Source organism: Pocillopora verrucosa, chromosome 4 (genome assembly GCF_036669915.1).
Source record: "Pocillopora verrucosa isolate sample1 chromosome 4, ASM3666991v2, whole genome shotgun sequence".
Taxonomy (NCBI): domain Eukaryota; kingdom Metazoa; phylum Cnidaria; class Anthozoa; order Scleractinia; family Pocilloporidae; genus Pocillopora; species Pocillopora verrucosa.
The window spans coordinates 21,244,383-21,264,936 of NC_089315.1; the positions used below are offsets into that span (position 1 = coordinate 21,244,383).

A 20,554-nucleotide genomic window follows, 5' to 3' on the forward strand; every position below is an offset into this window, starting at 1 on the left:
TACAATGCTTCAGCTGCATACTGCAAGTATTCAGATGAGACAGTGGACTGGTTAGGGTCACCTTATGAAGTTTGATCTACCTTAATGAGTGACTGGTTCTCAACAGAAAGGCAGATTGTGATTGTGCCATTTGCTTCTGCCCCTGGTGGGTCTTCTGGTCTCACCTATATAAACTTTCCCACATAAATCAAGTCTTTAGGCAGGTCAACACCAGCTTTTAGGTAAACTGAGTGTAATCAATGTGCTGTTACGCACTTGAAAAAGGGCTTACAACCTTTTGATGAAGGTAGCAGCAAGGTTGTGTGGACAGACCTCTTACACATGGTAAAACCCCAAATGAAAATTAAGATATTAAGTCATATTTTGGGAGCTAAGCAGACCTTAGAGGATACTTTGTTCACATGACATAGTAGGATATGATAACAAACCATTCATTATGGTGCACAGATACCATGGATTAGACTCAAAAGAGAGTACACATCTTAAATAAACAGCTTTATTAATTAATCTCCCATTTAAACCTTTTAAAATCATGCAACGTAAATTGTAAGACACTTTGTAAGGTGCTTTCTGCTAAGCCAAAAGGCTCAAAATTTTGTATAATTTACTTGTGGATAGTTAGCATGGAGAACAAAAACCAATTTTATGACTCCCAAACTTAACAAGAAAACATGCCATCTGTGACTTTTGATAGAGATTCAAAATGTTCATAGTATCATCATAATAATTGATGCATGAAGACTTTTCTTGTAATCTTCCTCTGAATTAAGGTTGATGGTTACAAATCACCTTCATCCTTTGCAACTCTTCAACACATTCTGTAAATTAAGAAAGGTTGATAAATGAGACTAAAATAAGGTTATAAAGTTTGTGAGATTCCAAATTACGGTTTGGCATTACTTTTTGGGTACTGACCTTAAACACAGTATTCACATGATTACTTTTTAAGGTCCTCTCTCCTTCCTCCAGCGCCTTGATACTTGCTTCTGCTGCAAGGCGTTTGAGGAACAGTATGTAGTCTAGAAAAATCTGCGAGAAGAAATTGGTCACACCATTAAGTTAGACTCTGGAACTTACTAACGTACTATTCAAAGTTAATAATTTCAATCAATTTTATGATTTAGTTATTTACATCAATGCTTCCCTCGACGGGCCTAGATTTCTCACAACTGTTTCCACATAATGTCAAACACCATAGTAAGCGGTCACTCTGTGTTAAGCGGTCGGCTCTCAAAGTCCCAAAATTTTTACCCCATAATTACTGTAATTTTCATCTTTATTTAGCAGTCACCTTTATTAAGCGGCTATGGTCATCCCTGACTGAATCCCACGGCCTTTGAGTATTGCCCTTTTTGTATTATCAGTAACTTAGATAGCATACAAGAAAGAAATTATTATTTTTTTTAGCTCGATGAAAGTAAGAGAACTTATGATATTAGCTTAAACAAAAAGTCAAAAGTAACTCAGTCGATGAGAAGTTGCTTTGCGGGAAAACAAATGATAAAAAGTTTCAGATTCCACACTTGATGAGAGAACTGATCTTATCTCACCAAAATGTCAGCATTCCGTGACAGCCTTGCTTTCTTCTGATATTTCTTAATGATTGATTTCTGTCTGACCCTTGGAAATGTTCTTTCCATCTTGGCTCACGTTGAGGATGTGATCATGAATTTCGTCTTTCCCTCCCTGCAAGAAGTGAGCCAGCGATCATCTGAATACTGTTCGTGTAATACTCAAGAATGAGTCCGTCGGTAAGGACATGATGAGGGACGCAGGGTTTGATTTCGACGACGAAATCTTTGGAGCAACAACTTGTAGGGAAATCAGGATTGAACAGGTATACGAACCAAAGCAGTGCGATTCCGAGGTGTGTACACAGTAACTCAGGAGTGATACTGACGGTTATTACGGACAAAGTAGAAAACGTTTTACTTACGTGACCGGCATTCATGTACAGTGTAATTGTTTCTTGAACCATTCGGATATTTAATGTATTAGATGCTTCTCTCGTAACAATGGTTTGCACCTATTCTATAGTGTCGTCGATCTGCCACTGCGTAAAAGCAAATCGTTACTAAACCATTGGGACCATCGTACCATGTTAGATCTTCACTATGCAAATCTGTAGGTTGCTAATTCCAATTCTGACTCTTCCCTATGTTTTTGAGTACAAGCAACATTCTATTACAAAAGCTGCAGTCTGATTTGTGACTACTTTTCACCTCTAAGCAGCCAATTTTAACTTACTGCAGCCAATGCGAAACGAACGTTCGACCATTTTGTGGTATATCAACAGAGATAACCCGCCTTTTTAGGTTTCTGCGTGGTATACACTAAAACGGTTGTTCAACTCAGTGTCACTTCACTGATAAAAACCCTCTTTATCTCCAGAGATCTGATTATTAATTCTTCCCTCTAGCTGCTACCATTTCCATGTAAATTAGTTAGGAGAATCGATGTTAGATTAACAAAACAACTTCTACCTGCAAAGTTTGAGTATTCTCTTTGCCTGTTTGCCAGATAATATATGGACAATTTAAGGAGAAGTTACATGTTAGTCACCTCTGGGAGTTAAAGTATTGATTTTTAATGTTTTAGGGATGAGTGATGTAAATATTTTGCTCTAAAAATTTGACAGGCTGTGTGGGAGAAATTCAAAATGCATTTTTGTAGCACTGCCCTCTGATTTGTTATGAGTAAATGCAATGATTTTCTTTTGGATGTTCCTTATTGTAGTGGTTTATGAAGTTCCATGTGAAGGATGAAACAGAGAGACAGATTATAAAGAAGTACCAGGGGGATTTGTTTTTTCAGAAGCATCAGTATTCTGAAGCTCTCTCCGTGTATCAAGAGTCTCTGCAGTGTTTGACATCAAATAATACAGTTCTAGAATGGGAGTTAACAGAGTCTATGGCTTTGTGCTTACTGAAACAAGATAAGCCTGATGATGCCTTATCTCTTGTCAGGGGGATGATGGTGAGTTTAGTTTTGCTTCTGATTAAAGGAAAATTTTAATTAATCAGACCATGTTAAATAAGGATTATGCAGTTAGTAAAAAGTACTATTCATTAGCTAAGAATTGTCATTAGTACATAAGGTAAGTAAATGAGTACCAGTAAGAGGCTAACAAGTTTTATGAACCTAGTTCATGGCAGTTGTTGATAGTTTATGGAAAGCGTGATATGTACTTGCACAGCTTGCTTGCTTGTTTCTTTGGTGTTTTGCTTTTTTTTTTATCAATGCCATCTCTTGCTTCTGGCAGTCATGTTTTCAGAGCTTTCTCTGCTTTTTATTTATTCTTCTTCCTTCATTTGAGCATGTTCAAACTGTGTGATAGTTGATTACAGGTGATAAAAGTGTGAGAAATGTGTTTCATTTGTTAGTTAGAGTTGTCAACATTTATCAGGCTGCTTCATCAAAGTGTTAGGTGAAGAGTATCTGTGTCTGCAGGAAAAGTTAAGCACATGAGAATGAAAAAGGAAACAGTCTTTTTATAAGTCTATTTTCCTAGTTGTGCTCTTTATCTCAGAGATTCTTTTTTAGAGGCCGGAGTTAATTTGATTTGTAAAAGTTTTCCCAAATCAAAATTATTATAATTGTAACATACTGCTAAACAATTTTTCTATTACGACTCCCAAACAGCATGTCAACCAAGAAAATGAATCATCATACTGGTATTTACTGTACCAAATTTATAGAGCCATGGGAAATATTGAAGGTACTGGCTAAAGATTTTGAGCTACATCTGAATATGTCTAAAGAAAAGTGCTTGTAAATTAGCTGGACAGTTTTCCTTTAATTTTCAATGTTACATTCAGTAGAATTGCAGTCTGCAATACCATTTATTTGCTTTTCATTTGGTAGGCGAAATAGAAACTCTTCAAAGATGTGCAACCCTTCACTCCTGGAATGCTCAGTTTTGGTTCTCTTTAGCTCTGGCATATGAAAAGGCATCTGTTAGCTGCAGTAACCTGTGTCAGGATGAAGATGTAACAAAAGTTGAAAGGGAAAGAATTTCTTTTAAGAAGCACAATCCGGCTATAGAGAACTGCACAAAAAGGCATTTAAATGGAGAAAGTCAGTCTCAAGAAGGGTGTTGTATGTATACAACAAAATGTCCGTGTCTTTCAACTAAAAAACAGATACAAAGTTTGACACAAACAGAACCTTACTGCCTGGATGAAGAAAAGATAAGAAATCACTCGGCAAATGTGGATACTGGAGAGCAGGACTCCTCTGTTACTCAGTCAGATAAAAAAACAGAACTTCAAGATCAATCTATTTCATGTCTGTGCAAAGGATGTTCAGATTCACTTGCAGATGGTAGTGATCTCTATTTGTTTTCAAGCAACAAAAAATATCTGCTGGAAGAATGTGAATGTACCAGGAAAAGATTAAAGTGGAGGAATCATGCTCTTTCATTTGGCTCTCTTGTTAAAACTAGGTAACATCATGGTTCGTCTTACTTGTCCATTCATTCTATATAATTATTGCAAAATAGTTAACAAGAATATTCTGCTGAATTTTGCCAAAAATTAGGCTCTTCAAAAATAAGTTCTATGTGAGGTTTATCAGTTGATACATTAATTGTAAACACGAGAGATTGAAGATGTTCTTTAAATCTTGATAACATTGAAGATGTACATTTTTCTGTCTATTTAGGTTCTTCCTTGAAAAATCTATAGAGTCATCTTCATCATTTGCAAAGGAAAAAAGTAGCATTCTTCTCAGAGAGGTTAACTGTAACTTTTATTACACAAATATGAAAATTCTAAACTGGTCAAAAAATCTGTTAGATGGCTTCCAGTAGACTGACTGCTGCTATTAAGCAGAGAATAATGATATTGTTAACTCTTTAACCCTGAAGACAAAATTTCTCATTACAATATCAAGCAGACAAGGGATGAGAATAATGAAAATATCAACTAAGAGATTATTAGTTGATTAAATACCAGATTCTCTGAATCAATATCACAAGAATGAAATGATATACAGTGAGGAGAATTGCTAAGACAATTATTGGTCGGAGTGAAAGGGTTCATTTATCAGAGTTTTTAGAAGGTCATTTTTATGAGTTGCAAAGTGTGGTGGTTATTTTGTGTGTGGTACAAGAGGTCTGTGATAGGTCATCATTATAATTGATAATGATTGACAATAACTAGTATAGAAAAACATTTACCAGTATATTAGTAAGTCTTTGAGCTTTGAATTATTCAGTTTCTCAGAGCATGACCATCGAAGTATGTTCTTACATGATATTATTATTACCAGGTGAATAGCAGGATTGCAGGTCATGCAGAATGTGGTTGTGCCCACCTGATTGAAAAAGTCTTGGAGGTAAAGTGGAACCTCTAAATATCATCACTGTCAGGGCACAATAACATGCAGGGTTGTAAAAATGGGTTGGTTAAATTAATTTCTTAATTTGGTAATGGCACAATTTACATTAGTTGTATTAGTAAGGTAGCCATCCTTTGAAAGTAATTAAAGGAAGGTAGAAACAGTCATGTAATCTAATCAATAACAAATGACATTTTTGCACAAATTGAACATGTAAATTTATTGGTGTCTTTAATGTCCTTGATCAGATCAAGAAGCCACTTTACTATTTTGCCATGCAATAAGTTGATTAATTATTTATAACTCATTTTTGTTTTGTTTCAATTTAATCAGATGTTGTACAGTTCTGTTGCTGCAAGTGGACAAACACAATTAGACCAGGAAGAGAGTGAAACAAAACTAAAGGTGGAAGTTTTGTCTTTGTATTTTGAAATTTTTTTGTATATGAGGAACTCTTAAAAAAAGTAAAAAAGATTTTAGAACTTAACATTTGTTTAAGACCTCTAAATTGCATTTAACTTTTGAATTCAGCTCCAGAATGAAAGATTCTCTGAATCTTTCCTGTACTAAGCTTCAATTTGGGTTGTGAGTATTAGGTTTAACAGGGGAAATTAAATTTCTATTCCATCTTGATGAGCACTACTTTGAAATAGTAGGCTGGAGGGTTTTTAAAGTGTTCTTTTGACCTGGGTTAATTCATTTCTCAAACTCTAAACAACTGTCTCATTAACAGCCAGTATTTTTTTTGTGTTGTTTTTAGGAGAGCAGATCAGAAACAATGTCCACAGAAAGTGTCACAAATTCCTATGTGTTTGAACAAAAGTGGTTCAGTGACTTACTCTCCTACATGGATGCAATTTAACACTCTCATTCTATGAAATGTCTTCAGACATTTTAAGTGAATTGTATACTATATAAATAAATTGAAATAAAACAATTATTGATTCAAAATGAAAGGTAATGTTATGCTGTTTTTGTAAGCCAGAATTTTGAATAATCTTATGTATGTTATAGAAACTGGCAATGCATCAGGGCTGTTGTCAATGAGGATTGCCTTCATTTTATTCTAAGAGATAAAGGTGTAAGTCATGTTCAGATCAGAAGGGACAACTCATGTTAATTCAATTTTGGCTACATTGGCTAATCCATCCCCACCAGCCTTTACTTGTTGACAAGTTTGGTGGCTCACCCGTTCATCAATGTATTACAACAGTTTCTTTAGGAACTCATAGCTTTCGTAAATATGAACAGAATAATGCTTATACCCTGCTCAATCAAGTCCTTTAAGAAGTGCTCAACAAACCAATGATCTTGTCTCTACAGGAATTATTTTTACTGCTTGTTTCTTCTGAGAGGTACAATTAAGCCTTGCAGTGGAACCCTTAAAGAAGCAAAACTGTTTTGTTTTAAAAATAATCTCAGTTTCAATCCACCATACAGAGAAAAATATGGGGGAAATTTTACTGAAAACTTTTTTTCCCTCAGTTATGGACATGTAGAGCTTTTTCTTTTGTATTCTTCTATCGAGATGCCCCATCATGACCTTTGTCTGACTAGGTCAACTGAGAGTGAACCCTTGCCCTACTTATTTGCATTGCAGCCCTACGTTTCTCTATCAAGAGGACACTAGGAGTTGAGGTAAATGAAGGACAAATCTCTTTGTTATTTCAGCTGCTGTAAATTGTTAAGCCCGCAATGCTAAGAAGAGAAGATGGCTGGACGAAGTCTCGTGCCAATATTCCAAGATTGTACATCATTTCATAGATTAAATGGAACCTTCAGATATGCAGTACGAACGAGACTTTTCAGTAACGGAACGATCCCTCCACTTAACGAGCCTTTACCCAATCTGCCAGCCTCTGGCATGGTTGGGAGAGCAGACTGGCAAAACCGGCACGATCACGTAACACACGTTACTACTCTGGAAAATGGCATCAGAGTTGCATCAGAAGACTCTTTTGGACAATTTTCCACAGTAGGTGGTAAGTTTAGAATAAATGTATAGAAAACGATGTCTTCGGAAAAATCTTTAGATTGATGAGAGTGCGATTTTCTTTCTTAACATGTGTGTGTACGATTTGACAATGTACATATGCATTATATACATATGACAATCACGCACGTGCAATCAGGATCTAAAATGCTCCGACTGTCAGGCGTGCAACTAGTGTAGCTTCAGCGCGAGACTGACCGAACGTGGGAGAGAATGATTGAAATTAAGAAGAAATAAGGAAACCTCATCTCCAGTGACTCTTTCTTCTTCCATCGAAACTTACCCAATTTGTAGCTAGGCACGTCTTCATCAAAGTCTTTAGCACTGGAGTTCCTTTTCTGAAGAATTCTTTCCTCTCATTTGTAGTAATTGACATTAAATGATAATTAATATTTTATTACTTGTTCTGACATGTGCTTTGTTGAGAATGTCTGTCCTCTCCCATCAGTAAATAGTTATCTAAAATTTCATTACTGGGAATAATTCACAATCAAAGCCCCTGAGGAAACTTAATGAATAGGGTCATTAAAAGTACTTTTATTGGTAGTGAGTTAACTTTAGATCAAAATTAGATAGGCCATTATTTTATGGAGCCAAGTTAAAAAAATAAAACTTGTCCTGATGTATAACAGAACAAAAAAAGTTTGAAAACCCACAGTCCAAATGATTAGCCCGCTAGACTCAGGATCAAGAAATTTGAGTTTGAGCCCTCCAGGCAAAGGTCTCTCCAGATAATTTGGATGAGATGCTTTTTCTCTCACAGTGCTTGTGATACAAATGGAAATTGCTAAGCCATCAGGTAATGTGACATACTGTTGGGGGCAAGCTGTCGTAGACAAGCTTGAAATCAAGGAGAAGAGTCTCATTATTCATTTCATACTTTGGAAACAAAGTAAGAATAAAATCCTGCAGGTTTTAATTATTATGATCATGCTACCATATTCTAAATGATTAGTTGTTTTTTAACTACCAACCTTATCAAGATTATCACGGTACACCTTTCCTGGTTTATTTCTTTTCTGTTTTCAGTTGTTATTGATGCAGGTTCAAGATATGAGGTTGATTACCCTGCTGGTTTATCACACTTGTTGGAGAAACTGGCTTTTCAGGTAAAAAGCTACATGCTTGTTTCCTTCTTTCCTAGATCACAACCCTTAAAGTCAGTGACATGTGCTTCTCTTTCCTGTTGTATAGAGCACAGTGGAATTTCAGAATAATGATGATTTCACACAAGAGTTAGAGAAGTTTGGAGGCATGGCAGACTGCTCCTCATTCAGGTAATCAAGATGTTTTTAAAGACTTGTAACTCTAGCCATGATTAGCAAAAATGAAGTGTGCTTTCCATTTAAAAAAGTGATAATGATTACAGGATATATCAATAAACCTCTTCATTCTATATTTTAATGACCAAGATTCTTGAGCCCTGCTAAAGGTTCCTATAGTAAAGTAAAATGAGTAGATGGCCTGATTTTTAGTAACTTTATATAATTATGTCTTTTTTGTGATATTCATGGCAAAGGAATCTTCTTATAAATGGAAAATCTTCCTTTCTATTTCAATTGAAAAATGTAAAATTTGTGAGAAATTATTTCTCACTTTTAATTTTTTTCCAAATCCTTATGTCAACAGGGATGCCATTATTTATGGAGCATCTTGCTTTACAAGTGGCCTGCCCACAGTAATGAAGGTTCTTTCTGAGGGTGTACTTCAGCCCAGACTTACAGACCAAGAGGTGATGATTATTGACTATTATACACAAAGGACTGTTGAGTTTGATTATTAGTATTTGGATGTCTAATTCCATGTCTACTGTTCAGTGTATTGAATATCTGTTTAGCTTCAAGACAAGTTTTGCTATTTGTACAGTACTCATTTAGCTGTAATCCAGGCATGGTAGTGTGAAAGTGGCCTGATACACCCACTAGAATTTTAGCAATACAGATTTGAACACCAGGTGCATAGGAAGTCATAGCTCAATCTTTTGTTCAAAGACTTAGACAAGACTAAATTGAATTTTTTTGCCAAGTAAAGTACACATGCTATCGTGAAATATGTCTAATATACTTCCTTAAATAAACTCAGTCAAGAGCAGAAACTTTTTTTTCAGTCTCCAAGAAGTTAAGCTAGGAAATCTGACAATACCAAACAGTTTGTGCAAGCAGAGTGACACTTTTGATGTATTTAGTCCATGTTTTATTGTTCAAATAGTACACTTCGTTACATGTTCTTTCCAATACTTGTAGATTGAAGAGCAAAAGATGGTAGTCCAATTTGAACTTGAGAACATAGAAATGAGACCTGATCCAGAACCTGTCCTCACAGACATGATTCACGCTGTAGGTTGAATTGAAATATTTCCTTACTGGTGTTACTGTATGTTAATAAATTAAATGTTCAACTACTTAGCTGTACAGTATTTTGTGGGTCATCTTGAGTTATAAAAAAAAGATTGATCATGCATTCTTTTAGTAAAATGATAAGAATGAAATTCAGTTGAAAATGAATATACTCAATCAAATAAATTTTGTGAACAACACTATTAAACAGGATATGGAATAGTATCCTAAAAGAATTTTGTGAGTTCAAGAAAGTGCCTTTCATACCTAACTAGGATAATTAACCTTTTTAAATTCTTGAAAATGTTAAGATAGATATTGATTTGCATTTCATTGAAATTTCCTGAGAATTTTTAAATTTTATTTAGCTGTGGTCTGTTTTTCCATTTCTTACATATTTGTTGTGTTACTTATTTACATTTCTAAATTTTACTTATTCATTATATTTGTTCCTTTTTGTAAATTTGATTTCTTCTCATGTCTTACAAGCTTGGTAATTTAGTTGTGTTGTTTAGGTTGGGTGGCCTGCCTAAAATAGCTCAGCTAACTGCAGGCTGCTCAGGACAGAATGTTAATTTATAGTGATGAAAGTTAATGTTGTCATTTTTTCATACTATTATTAAACATTGCAAAGTAATGGGAGAGGAGTTACCGACATTCACTTCTTCAGAAAACAAAATTTAGTGTTTCTAGAACATTGCTCCATTCCATTGCCAAAGCGAATGGTGATGATTATAATAGATGGCATCTGTCACAATATTAATGTTTGGTGGAGCTTGCAAGTGAAGTGACTGGTACCATTTTGAATACACACATGCTTGTGTGACAAAAAATTTTTTGGAGTTAATTGGCAAGTTTTAGTTCTCTTGAACCTATTACTTGTTTTTGTTTGCTTTTATCTCCCTGTTTAGGCAGCCTTCCGTGATAACACACTAGGCCTACCTAAGTTGTGTCCACCAGAGAACATAGGAAAGTTCAACTCTTCAATTTTGCAAGACTACTTAAGAACATACTATCAGCCATCCAGAATGGTTATTGCAGGAGTTAATGTGGACCACCAACATCTAATAGACTTGACAAATGAATACTTCTTTAAGAAACCACCTGTGTGGCATAAAGGAGGAGAGAAATCTGCAAGTCCTGACCGATCTATTGCTCAGTACACTGGAGGCTTTATTAAGGTGCACTTAACATTTTTATACTTTCCTCAAGGTGCTCCCAACCTTCTTGTTTACTAGAGAAAAAGAGAGAGAAAGTGCTTCATGTTAGAAAGGGAGGGAGTGTTTGTGTCAAAAAGGTTTAGATGTCCAGGATTAAAATTGGCATATTGCAAATTTACAGTACCATGGACATATTTGGATTATAGCGGAGCTTGCAGAGCGTAGCCCCATAATTATACAAAATAGTAGTAACCCATCAAGCCGAAAAAATTTGGATGTACAACTGTATGACTGTACAAGGTGCTACTTTTAACATGCATGGTCAAATGTACCACAGGCATGCTAACGCCATGGCTCTGTCCGGTGGTCCAGTGGTAAGTGCACTGGGCTCCAAGTCAGACTACCCAGGCTCTAGTCCCGGCCAGGGCAAGGTGTTGTGCCCTTGAGACGTGCGGGGAAAAAAAATGCGAGCTCTGCTTTTAGGCTTGGCTAAATCTATATATTATATCTGGAAGCATTGGTTACCCAAGGTTCCCAGTGTATTTGTGAGTTTAGGCAAAGACAGTGAAAAAGTTAATTGTTTGATACTCTGGATGAAATATTAGTGGTTCATTTCAAGGCCTAGTTTACATTTGATTTGATGTTAGTGTAATAGGTTTTGAGCAAAGAGCTATATTTTGCTGTGTTGATTGTTTTAAGACTGACTAATCCAGTAACTAATAATCACTTTTGTTTTGTAGGACCACAGAGCTGAGCCCAGGATAAATCCTGGCCCCACCCCTCTGCCAGAACTAGCCCACCTCTCCATTGGATTGGAAACATGTCACTATGATGACCCTGACTTCTTTGCATTCACTGTTCTGAACACCATGATGGGTGGAGGAGGATCATTTTCAGCAGGAGGTCCTGGCAAGGGCATGTACTCTCGCCTTTACTTGAATGTCCTAAACAGATATCACTGGATTTATGCTGCCACAGCATACCACCACAGCTATGCAGACAGTGGTTTATTTTGTATCCATGGAAGTTCTCACCCTAGTCAGGCAAGGACAGTTTTTGTGCTCCAAATTATTTTTTTTAAGTCTTTATTTGTTATAGTGGTTGTTTTCTTTGTGAAACTGTGAATGGAGGGAGATAAAACTTCTAGGTGTTCAGTTTTGTTGTAGCTGAGTTTGTCATGTTTTCATATATCATCATAGTTTTCTATTTTGTACCAAGAAATGCCTCGTTTTGTGCACTTTATTCATCATCATCTTTGCCAGCTTGTTCGAGGTTCCTACCTGGAAACTTGGATGTGATTCAACCCAGCGGGGAGTCCTCATACTCTTCTTTAGCCCATCTCTTTTGAGTAGAAACACCAAAGGTTCTACAAGGTGTAGATGTATATTAAATGATACATTCCCTACTCCAGATTCCTTGTTTTATTTTTACTCAAACTAATATTTTTGTGTCACAGCACATTATGATAATTTTTTTAAACTGATTTCTCTCTTTAGTTGCGGGACCTCACTCAGGTGCTTGTCAAGGAATACTTTAATCTCGTCAGTGGTTCTGTGAATGAGGTGTGTTTCCTAAAATAGAAGTGAATTTTTCATAATCAATAAGCATTCCATATTTGCATACTTCTTTTTCTAGTTAAAGGGAACCCTAGTGTGGTGAAGCCCATGTTCTTATTACATGGTGCATTATGGGAGTGGTTGGTGATAATTCTCTTGCAATTACAGAGGCACTTTGGAAATAGAGTATCATGAAGTATGGAACTTAAAGAGTTTTACACTCAAGGGGGTATAGTGGTCATAAACTACTTAAAGCCGTGGATATTACATGTATACCAATTAACCTCTTGCTACATCTCTTAGTTACTATGTGCGTCATAACTGGTCAATTTAGCAGGTTGTATTTCACGATCCTTAGAAGTCCGTAACTGACGATACGGACCTCGAAATCACTTCGTAATTTATGCTCTTTAGGTGAACAGTTTTGCAACAGCGATTATATTTTTATCAGATGACTTATGTTATATTTTATTGGGAAAAAAATGCGTCCTATTAACCCATGCATTGCAAAGTGATTCTTCAAGCTGTTCTCTGGCAGAAGGGCTACAACCATATCATGTATTTTTTGCAGGTTGAAGTAGCGAGAGCCAAGAAGCAACTCCAGTCTATGTTGATGATGAATCTAGAATCAAGAGTTATTGTATTTGAAGATATAGGAAGGTAAAATTGTACTTAATTGTTATTTAAACTTTGGTTGCGAGTGGCGTTCTGGTGTTGTGGTTTTTTTTTTTTCGCTGTTTTCTTTCTTTTGTTCCGAGACAGAGATCACTGTGAAGCGAAGAATTGTTTAGCTAATATTGTTTGCTTTCTCCACAGAATTTCGTGTTTCAGTGACAATGAATTTCGTTAAGCGGGGTTTGTGAAGTGATTACCATTTTAGAAGAAGTAATATAGTTTTTTTTTTCTAGACAAGTTCTCGGACTTAATAAAAGGAAGTCTGCTCAAGAATTATTTCAAAGCATTGGTAAGACTTAGTTGTGATTTATTTCATGTATTGCTGAATTTTCAATGCTAATTCTTCTTTATTACAATTTTTCGATGAGGTATCCCTATATCCCCATGATTCCGTTGAGAGCGGCAACTTGCGGCGGAGCATTAGAATACAAATCAGTATGTGAAGTTTTACATGCAGGCCAGTCATATTCTTCCTTTACAGTTATCTGCCCAAAATAATTTCATACTATTAATTTAACTGCAGAAACCAAAATTGAAACCTATTTTTCCCTAATGAAAGATCGAATTTCGTTGGTTTTCAAGTGTTTATAACCAAGTGGGCTCGTCGAGTAGCTATCTATCTGGACTTTGCCCTTTGCATGTGGAATACGTGATAAAATCCAGGCCGTTTACAAGGACCTGACATGATAGGCAAAGTCTAAGGTTGCTATAAAAAGTGAGTTTAATTGGTAGAAAATGTTAAAGCACATGAAGAGTGCAAGAAAAATTGGTTTAAAGCGGAATTTTAGTCAATATGAACTTAATTCAGTGGTGTAAGAGTATTTCGTATAGTTTAGGTTGTTTATTGGAAAACGTTACATACAGTGCAACGTCTAAGCAAGAGTAAAAAGTATGAACCTAACTATTAAAGGTTTTTGTCAACGATGCTAACCGCCAAAATGTCCTATAACTTATTTATTGTCCAACTGCTTTAATTTATATGCATTTCTGACTCAAAAGTCGGGCAAGAAGCGAGCAAACAGAGTTGCGGTTTTTGACGGGTGTTACGCAACGCGCGCGTCGTATTACAGTACAAAACTAGACCCTGTGAGCAGGGTAACTGGGATACCTGGATGGTACTGGATCCTTGGAATCAATTGTATCGTTAATACGGGTATCGGACTAGTATACTGAAATAGTGAACTCAAGTCTGGCCAAGGGCATACACCAATTTCAAAACATAGGCATGCTATGCATGCAAGAGTTATTTTTTGTAGGGTGGGTGTATTACTTGAAACATTGTAAGTGGTCTACATTCTTACAAAAGGAAAGAAGAGTATTAACGCGGAAAAGAACGAAAATGTCGAATTACCTCACACACAGGTATTTTGTGGTAGATTGTGTGTTGTGCGAATAAATGTAACCAAAAATAAACTGTATTGGTGCCACGGATACCTGTTAGTACAAAATGTAGACAGCAGACTGCAGACCGGATACAAAATATAGACTGCAGACTGCAGAGTGGGTATAAAATGCAGACTGAGAATCTGAAGAGTTTTTACGTCTGGTATATAATAACATGTCATCTCACAGCTTACCGAGCGTCACGCAATCGCTTTTCTGCGATCAGCTTTCACAATTATTTGCACTATTGTGGAAAATTCCTGGCCCATTTCTTGATGAAAATCGATTGCAATATTATTTCAAACCTTCAATATAGTCTTCTTACTTTGCGCGCGAGTTGGTTGGTGTGATGTCTGTACAGATTTTACCAACGTAATAAAAGTAGATGACGTGAATAACAGTGATGGTAAAGCAAGCTTAAAACGGCAGAAATCGCTAGAAAATACAACGGATACACAGGGTATGAGTAAGTTTTATTGATTTTACGAGAAAAATGTTCATATTTCGAAATATATATCGTTGTAAATCGAACATACTTCGTTCTCTATACTATTCCTAATAACGTGCAGTTCCTGTCGTAACTTAACACCGAGTCACACAACGCGTGACGCGTTCATGAATTAATCGTTGGCTTTTTCTCGAGACGTGAGCTTGGGCCGCCTGTGACAAGACAATTGCGTAAACAATATTTAACATAATAAAATTATACACAAAAAAACACAGGGTTTTGAATCACATATTTATTAAAAAAGAATATCCATACAACTACAATGAAAACAAACATAAGATTCACCTTTCTGATCTTGAAATTAATACCATTCGTACTGTTATCGTAGCTACGTTCCTTGCCATCAAGTGAATCCAACATGTCGTCTTTCTTCACAAGCAGTTTGCATCCATTATAGTTATGCTCTTTAGTCTCACGGTAGTAGTGTTGTTCAATAGATTGCATAGAGTATATGCAGTTTGGTTTCAGATTTCAGATTTTGCTTTTTACAACAAGTGAACGTCTTTCAACTAAGACATTGGCATACTTAGCATACAAGGCATTCAAGGCTTTCAAGCGTTCGCGACTCAATCCGTTCCAAAATTACCGCTCAATAACATCTTTCAGTGTGGATTAGCCGCGATTAATACGACTTGTTTATGCGTCTGTAAGTATTTTGCGCGTTTGCGCCATAATGCTCCAGGAGACCGCAATCCAAATACATTAAAATACAAAATGACCGACCAAAGAGTTTTATAAGCAAAATCTCGTGATTCGTCATGTGACCCGGCCCTGTCCTTGCATGACAACGTCAATCATCATCAAGATAACACGCGTGATCAGCATGTGAACACCTTCATTGGATCACAGTTAGTTGTCATGGTGTTGAGGGATAACACGCGTGATCAGCATGTGAACACCTTCATTGGATCACAGTTAGTTGTCGTGGTGTTGAGGGATAACACGCGTGATCAGCATGTGAACACCTCATTGGATCACAGTTAGTTGTCATGGTGTTGAGGTGTTGAGGGCCCAATGACCACTGGGTACTATTGCGCAATTTTTCCACTTTGTGGCGGAGGAAAAAAAAAAAAAAAAAAAAAAAAAAGACGACAAAAAAACAAAGGCATTTTATGACTGGGCTACCACAGGTATCCCAGTAATAACTAACTGTCCAGATAGCCATACAATATCGCGGGATGTTTGATAACTAACTGTCAAAATAGCTATAGAAAATCGCGGGATGAAGCTAGGTTTTTCGTTTGTCTCACGATGTAGTCACGTGTGATGTAGATCGCGACGTTTCGACTGTATACTACTAGTCTTCTTCTGGCGATAAGGTTGACTGGTCATGTGTGATCTTATAAAGCATGATACTCTGCTGTGATTAGTTGTTTTTTCAACAGCTCTGATTGGTGCATTTCGATCCTTGTTGTGATTTGCTCCCTCGGCGGTCCGCTGTCGCACGGCTTCTTATTGATGTGTTTTTTGATCGTTGACATCCACGCTTCTGGAATTTCTATTCCACCATCACTGTTAATGTTGACAGGGTGAAGTCTTATAGGAATTGCTTCTTTGACCCTGTGTTTGTAGTAACAAAGGTCACGATCAATCGCATTCATAGGATTCCATGTGAATGAGGCAAGGTGTACAACGGAGAGACTGGAAGACCTATGCAAGACAGAATTAAGGAGCACGATCGAGACATCCGACTCGCCCGTACCGAGACCTCCGCCGTTTCAGGGCATGCCCACAACACTAGACACGAGCCACTCTGGAACGAAGTAAAGTTTATTGATCTTGACCCTTTTTACTACACACGCAGGGTCAAAGAGCCAATTCATATAAGACTTCACCCTGAAAACATCAACAGGGATAGTGGAATAGAAATTCCAGAGGCGTGGATCCCCACGATCAAAAAACACAACAACAGGAGAGCTACCTTACCGCTCTCCCAACATCTTCCAAATTTTCCCCAGCACTAGCCCTTAGTTCTCTAATATTTCAGCCCACTTGAGATCAGTTCGTTCGTGGTCTTGTTACATCTTTAGGTAGTAAGGTGATCCTATGTTCATCACAATGTCAGTGTGTATAATGAATAGGAAGTAAATCCAATTTTGGGTAATCCAATTTTTGGTGACCTTTGGTGTCTTAACAACTTTGCGGGTTCAGTTCCAAGCTGGGTTCAGTGAGCAGTGTGCTCACTCCATTTAGAGGGAGTACACGCGTTAGTTGTGTCATGGTGTAGAAACCTCGAGGAATCGCAGACAGTCTTGAAAAGCCTGTTGGCTTTACATCTTCAAGAAGACATACATTGTACATTTATTTTTACAAATGTGTATCTTTCTATTGAAAGTGGATGAAATAGCTCTGTCTATTTCCGTTATTCCCACGCCATGATTAAAGAGTACCTTTCTCCTTTTTTTCTGCAGAAAACGTTTCAGTCGACGATATTAAGCGCGTTAGTTCCCGGATGCTAGCGACTAAACCTTCCGTCGCTGCACTTGGTAACCTGGCCAATCTTCCTAAATTCGAAGACATTAAACGTGCCTTTACAAACGGCGGCCATTTCAGCGGAGCGTCACGCTTCTTCCGGTTTAGGAACTAATGGTGTCATCACTTCGTTCAGATTATGACCTCAACTCTCTACATTCTTCGACCACTCAACAATCCGTAAATATTTTGAGGCGGTTTCAAGCACATAGAAGGAAATATTTCAGCCTCCTTCAGAGTTGCGCAGACTGAATAGCAAATAGAATGGAAAAGAACTTCTTTTTACCCTACTCTATGCCAGTATCAGCACACAGTCTTATCGTTGTGTCGCTTTATTGTAATGAATTTATTTGATAACGCATTAACTATTTCTGCTCGCGCGCCATTGGTCTAAAGGCTCGGAAATATCCGGTGATGTTCCGCAATTTCACACCTTAAGATTAAATTCTAGACCCAAAACTGTCATTTTTATCATATTATTGTAACTTTTTATGTCTTTGTTATTATTATTATTGTTATTATTATTGTCACAAAGAAGAGACAGACTTCTTATTTCACAGAGTCGTTTACAGTAAAAGTTTTTCTAGTGAGCTGCCTGTAAGTACTTTGTCCCAAGCGCTGCAAAAAATTTTGCCTCCATTTGGTAGGAGATTATCTCGCCAAACAGAGGCTTTTGTTGACATGAAGTATGATGTGTAACATACCACCCATAGTACTGCCCTCACTTGCCCCATTTATGATACAACATCGTGCCATGAAGAGTTTTTATTCGGGTTTGTTGGAACCCGAAACAATGTATAGTCAATTGCCAACACAACAAATGAGAGAGTAAAAATTTAAGGGAAAACTAATGATATCAGCTAAGATTGCATTTTTACACCTGATTGATTGACTGTGGGAAACCTGTTGTTGTAGACCAGTCAGAGAGCGTTGCAACCATTCACGCTGAACGAAGTTTATGTAACTTACAGTCAAACAAAGAAGGAGATGTACGTCTCCAACTTTTATGGCTTCGTAGTTTATGAATTGCGTTTCGATATGAAGATGTTAGTGTACTGGTCTCGATTGCTGGAAGGGTGGACTACGCTATCCACTGAGTAAATCTCCACTCGGTGGAAAGCGAAATAAGTTTTGTTAACACTTATCCGCTGAACAGCGTTATCAGCCCTTTGATCAACTGGACCTTGGTATATTTTATCTAAAGGTAAAGCGGTCTAACGTTGTCCTTTTTGTTCTTCAACTTCAAAATGTCCAAATGTATGTTTGACATAGTCAGTGTTTGTACAAGATTTTTCAGTCGATGGTCCTCTTAATAAATCTTTATTTCTGTGTGGTTTGTGCTGCTTTCTCGTTCGGTCCACCCCTGCTTCCTCTTGGAGAGAGAACATGTCAGGTAGCTAATTGCTAAAGAACGGTAGTAAGCGTTATGTGAATGAAAGTGATCCTCGCAGTGATGTGCACTACTTAGGCAGTAGTGAAAATAAGGCCTGAAAAAAATTCAGGCCTGTACGGGATTTGTACCCATGACCTCTGCGATACCGGGGCAGCGCTCTACCAACTGAGCCAACAAGCCAAGTGGGAGCTGGTCATGATGGTGGTTCTAAATAAACCCGTGAAGTGATGAATAGACGGTTAAGAAGTAAGCGTTATGTCGGCTTGAACCAATCTATTCAAAGTTAAGGTAGTTTGGTAAACTCGGCCGTTCATCATAAAACTTGAGTAAGATTCTCACCAGCCATACTTTGCTGTTTGCTTCTTCTGATGTAAGAATCCTGCGGTAAGGGATAGTCGCCTTCACGAGTGGAAGTGCGTTAAAGTATTTAAAATATGCCTTTCATCTACACTGGTAGGCGGAGTCTGGGCGAATTGTGCTTGGCTAAGGGTCTGTTCCGCATTCGAAAGCTCTAATTGGATTTCATTTGCTTTAGAAAAAGGAAAGTTAAATTACTCGTCACTATGTTAAACTTTAACACCTTTGATCCAACCTAAGATCATTTCAAAACTAACTTTACGGCAGTAAAAGGTATTTACGTTAGAAGTGACCAGTGTCGTTTAGCAAACGCTGGGAAATGTTACCTTTGGCGCCGATTTAAAATTCCTCAGGGTTGCCCATAACCAAGTTTGGAAATAGTGAATTAATTGAAAAAGAAAAGTTAAGAGGGGGAACTCGTGTTCTCTTCGTGTTCCTAAAATTTTGCTTATAACTTTATCTGAATGGTACTAGTAATGGTTCTTGTAGTGTGAAAAAACGAATATATTTCGCCGAAGCACTTTTGTTGTTTACTGGGGTGACCTGCAGTAGATCTTCATTGATGGTCACCCGTTGAAATCTCTTGGCGCGGATAGTAAATTTATTTAACTGCCAAATGCAATTGGCCAAGCGTTGAATAAACTCTGTTGGAAAATCAAAACATGACAAACCTCCAGAATTTTTATGATTACTCGCACTCTCAGGTTAGTGTGATTTGTGGTGATCAAATGAGGTAAAAAAACAAATTTAGGTTTTTTATAGTCCCATTTTAAGTGAAGAACGATTATTAGAAAGGTACGGACGGAAATTAGTTCATTTTATGTTTGTCATAATATTCAAAGCATGTGACTTCAAACGCCTCCATAAACAGCCCGATACCCCGACAAATTTTTATTTTTTAAAAGCATTATAAATTATGAATATCACTCCATAGTCCCTCAACCGACGGAATATCAGTTGTCACTTCTGAGGAGATTATCTTAAATGTTTTGACACATTTTCGAAAAACTGTAACATTTGAGCAGACTAGAGCATCTTACGGTAAGCCCAGTGTCAGAAGTCGAACACCGAACATAAAGAGGAGAAAAAAAATATTCTCTTGTTTGAGTCGTCGATACTTGGTGGTTCATCTTGCAAAGCGAGATCATATTCTACGAGAAGAATGTTGTCAAGTACAAGCTTCGAAAGAGCAATGATGCTGGCGGTATTTTCTCTTTTCGTACTGTGTGTGACATTTGTTATCAGGAAAGAGTTGCACGAGGAAGGCTCCTTTGAATACCAAGACACAGCACGGGCCAAGAAGGAAATAGACCAATCCTATGAGCTACTGATTGCAAGTTCCGAGCAGGATGATACAAGACGCGAGGTCAAGGATAAGGAC

At 37.2% G+C, this 20,554-nt stretch overlaps 3 protein-coding genes across 5 annotated transcripts; 2 read left to right on the plus strand and 1 right to left on the minus strand.

Moving 5' to 3' along the window:
- Positions 1-482: 482 nt before the first annotated feature.
- LOC131773100 (centromere protein W) lies at positions 483-2,129 on the minus strand. 2 transcript variants are annotated; one of them, XM_059089072.2, is made up of 4 exons: positions 1,937-2,129; positions 1,551-1,686; positions 916-1,029; positions 483-818 (listed from the first exon to the last, which is right to left on the minus strand). In XM_059089072.2, the coding sequence occupies exons 2-4, from the start codon at positions 1,638-1,640 to the stop codon at positions 792-794; spliced, it is 231 nt and encodes a 76-aa protein (XP_058945055.1). In that variant the 5' UTR covers positions 1,641-1,686; positions 1,937-2,129; the 3' UTR covers positions 483-791. The 2 variants fall into 2 exon arrangements, with proteins under 2 accessions (XP_058945055.1, XP_058945054.1); XM_059089071.2 differs by having other exon boundaries at positions 1,933-2,128.
- Positions 1,711-6,296, plus strand: LOC131773099 (uncharacterized). 2 transcript variants are annotated; one of them, XM_059089070.2, is made up of 8 exons: positions 1,711-1,837; positions 2,737-2,976; positions 3,643-3,718; positions 3,865-4,444; positions 4,663-4,735; positions 5,272-5,337; positions 5,674-5,745; positions 6,101-6,296. In XM_059089070.2, exons 1-8 carry the CDS (start codon positions 1,760-1,762, stop codon positions 6,200-6,202), a joined length of 1,287 nt encoding a protein of 428 aa, XP_058945053.2. In that variant the 5' UTR covers positions 1,711-1,759; the 3' UTR covers positions 6,203-6,296. The 2 variants fall into 2 exon arrangements, with proteins under 2 accessions (XP_058945053.2, XP_058945052.2); XM_059089069.2 differs by having other exon boundaries at positions 1,741-1,867.
- Positions 6,297-6,434: 138 nt separating this feature from the next.
- Positions 6,435-18,754, plus strand: LOC131773169 (mitochondrial-processing peptidase subunit alpha-like). The gene is made up of 11 exons (XM_059089160.2): positions 6,435-7,322; positions 8,363-8,442; positions 8,528-8,610; positions 8,963-9,065; positions 9,577-9,669; positions 10,581-10,850; positions 11,570-11,872; positions 12,326-12,391; positions 12,957-13,045; positions 13,294-13,349; positions 17,363-18,754. Exons 1-11 carry the CDS (start codon positions 7,052-7,054, stop codon positions 17,536-17,538), a joined length of 1,590 nt encoding a protein of 529 aa, XP_058945143.2. The 5' UTR covers positions 6,435-7,051; the 3' UTR covers positions 17,539-18,754.
- Positions 18,755-20,554: the final 1,800 nt, after the last annotated feature.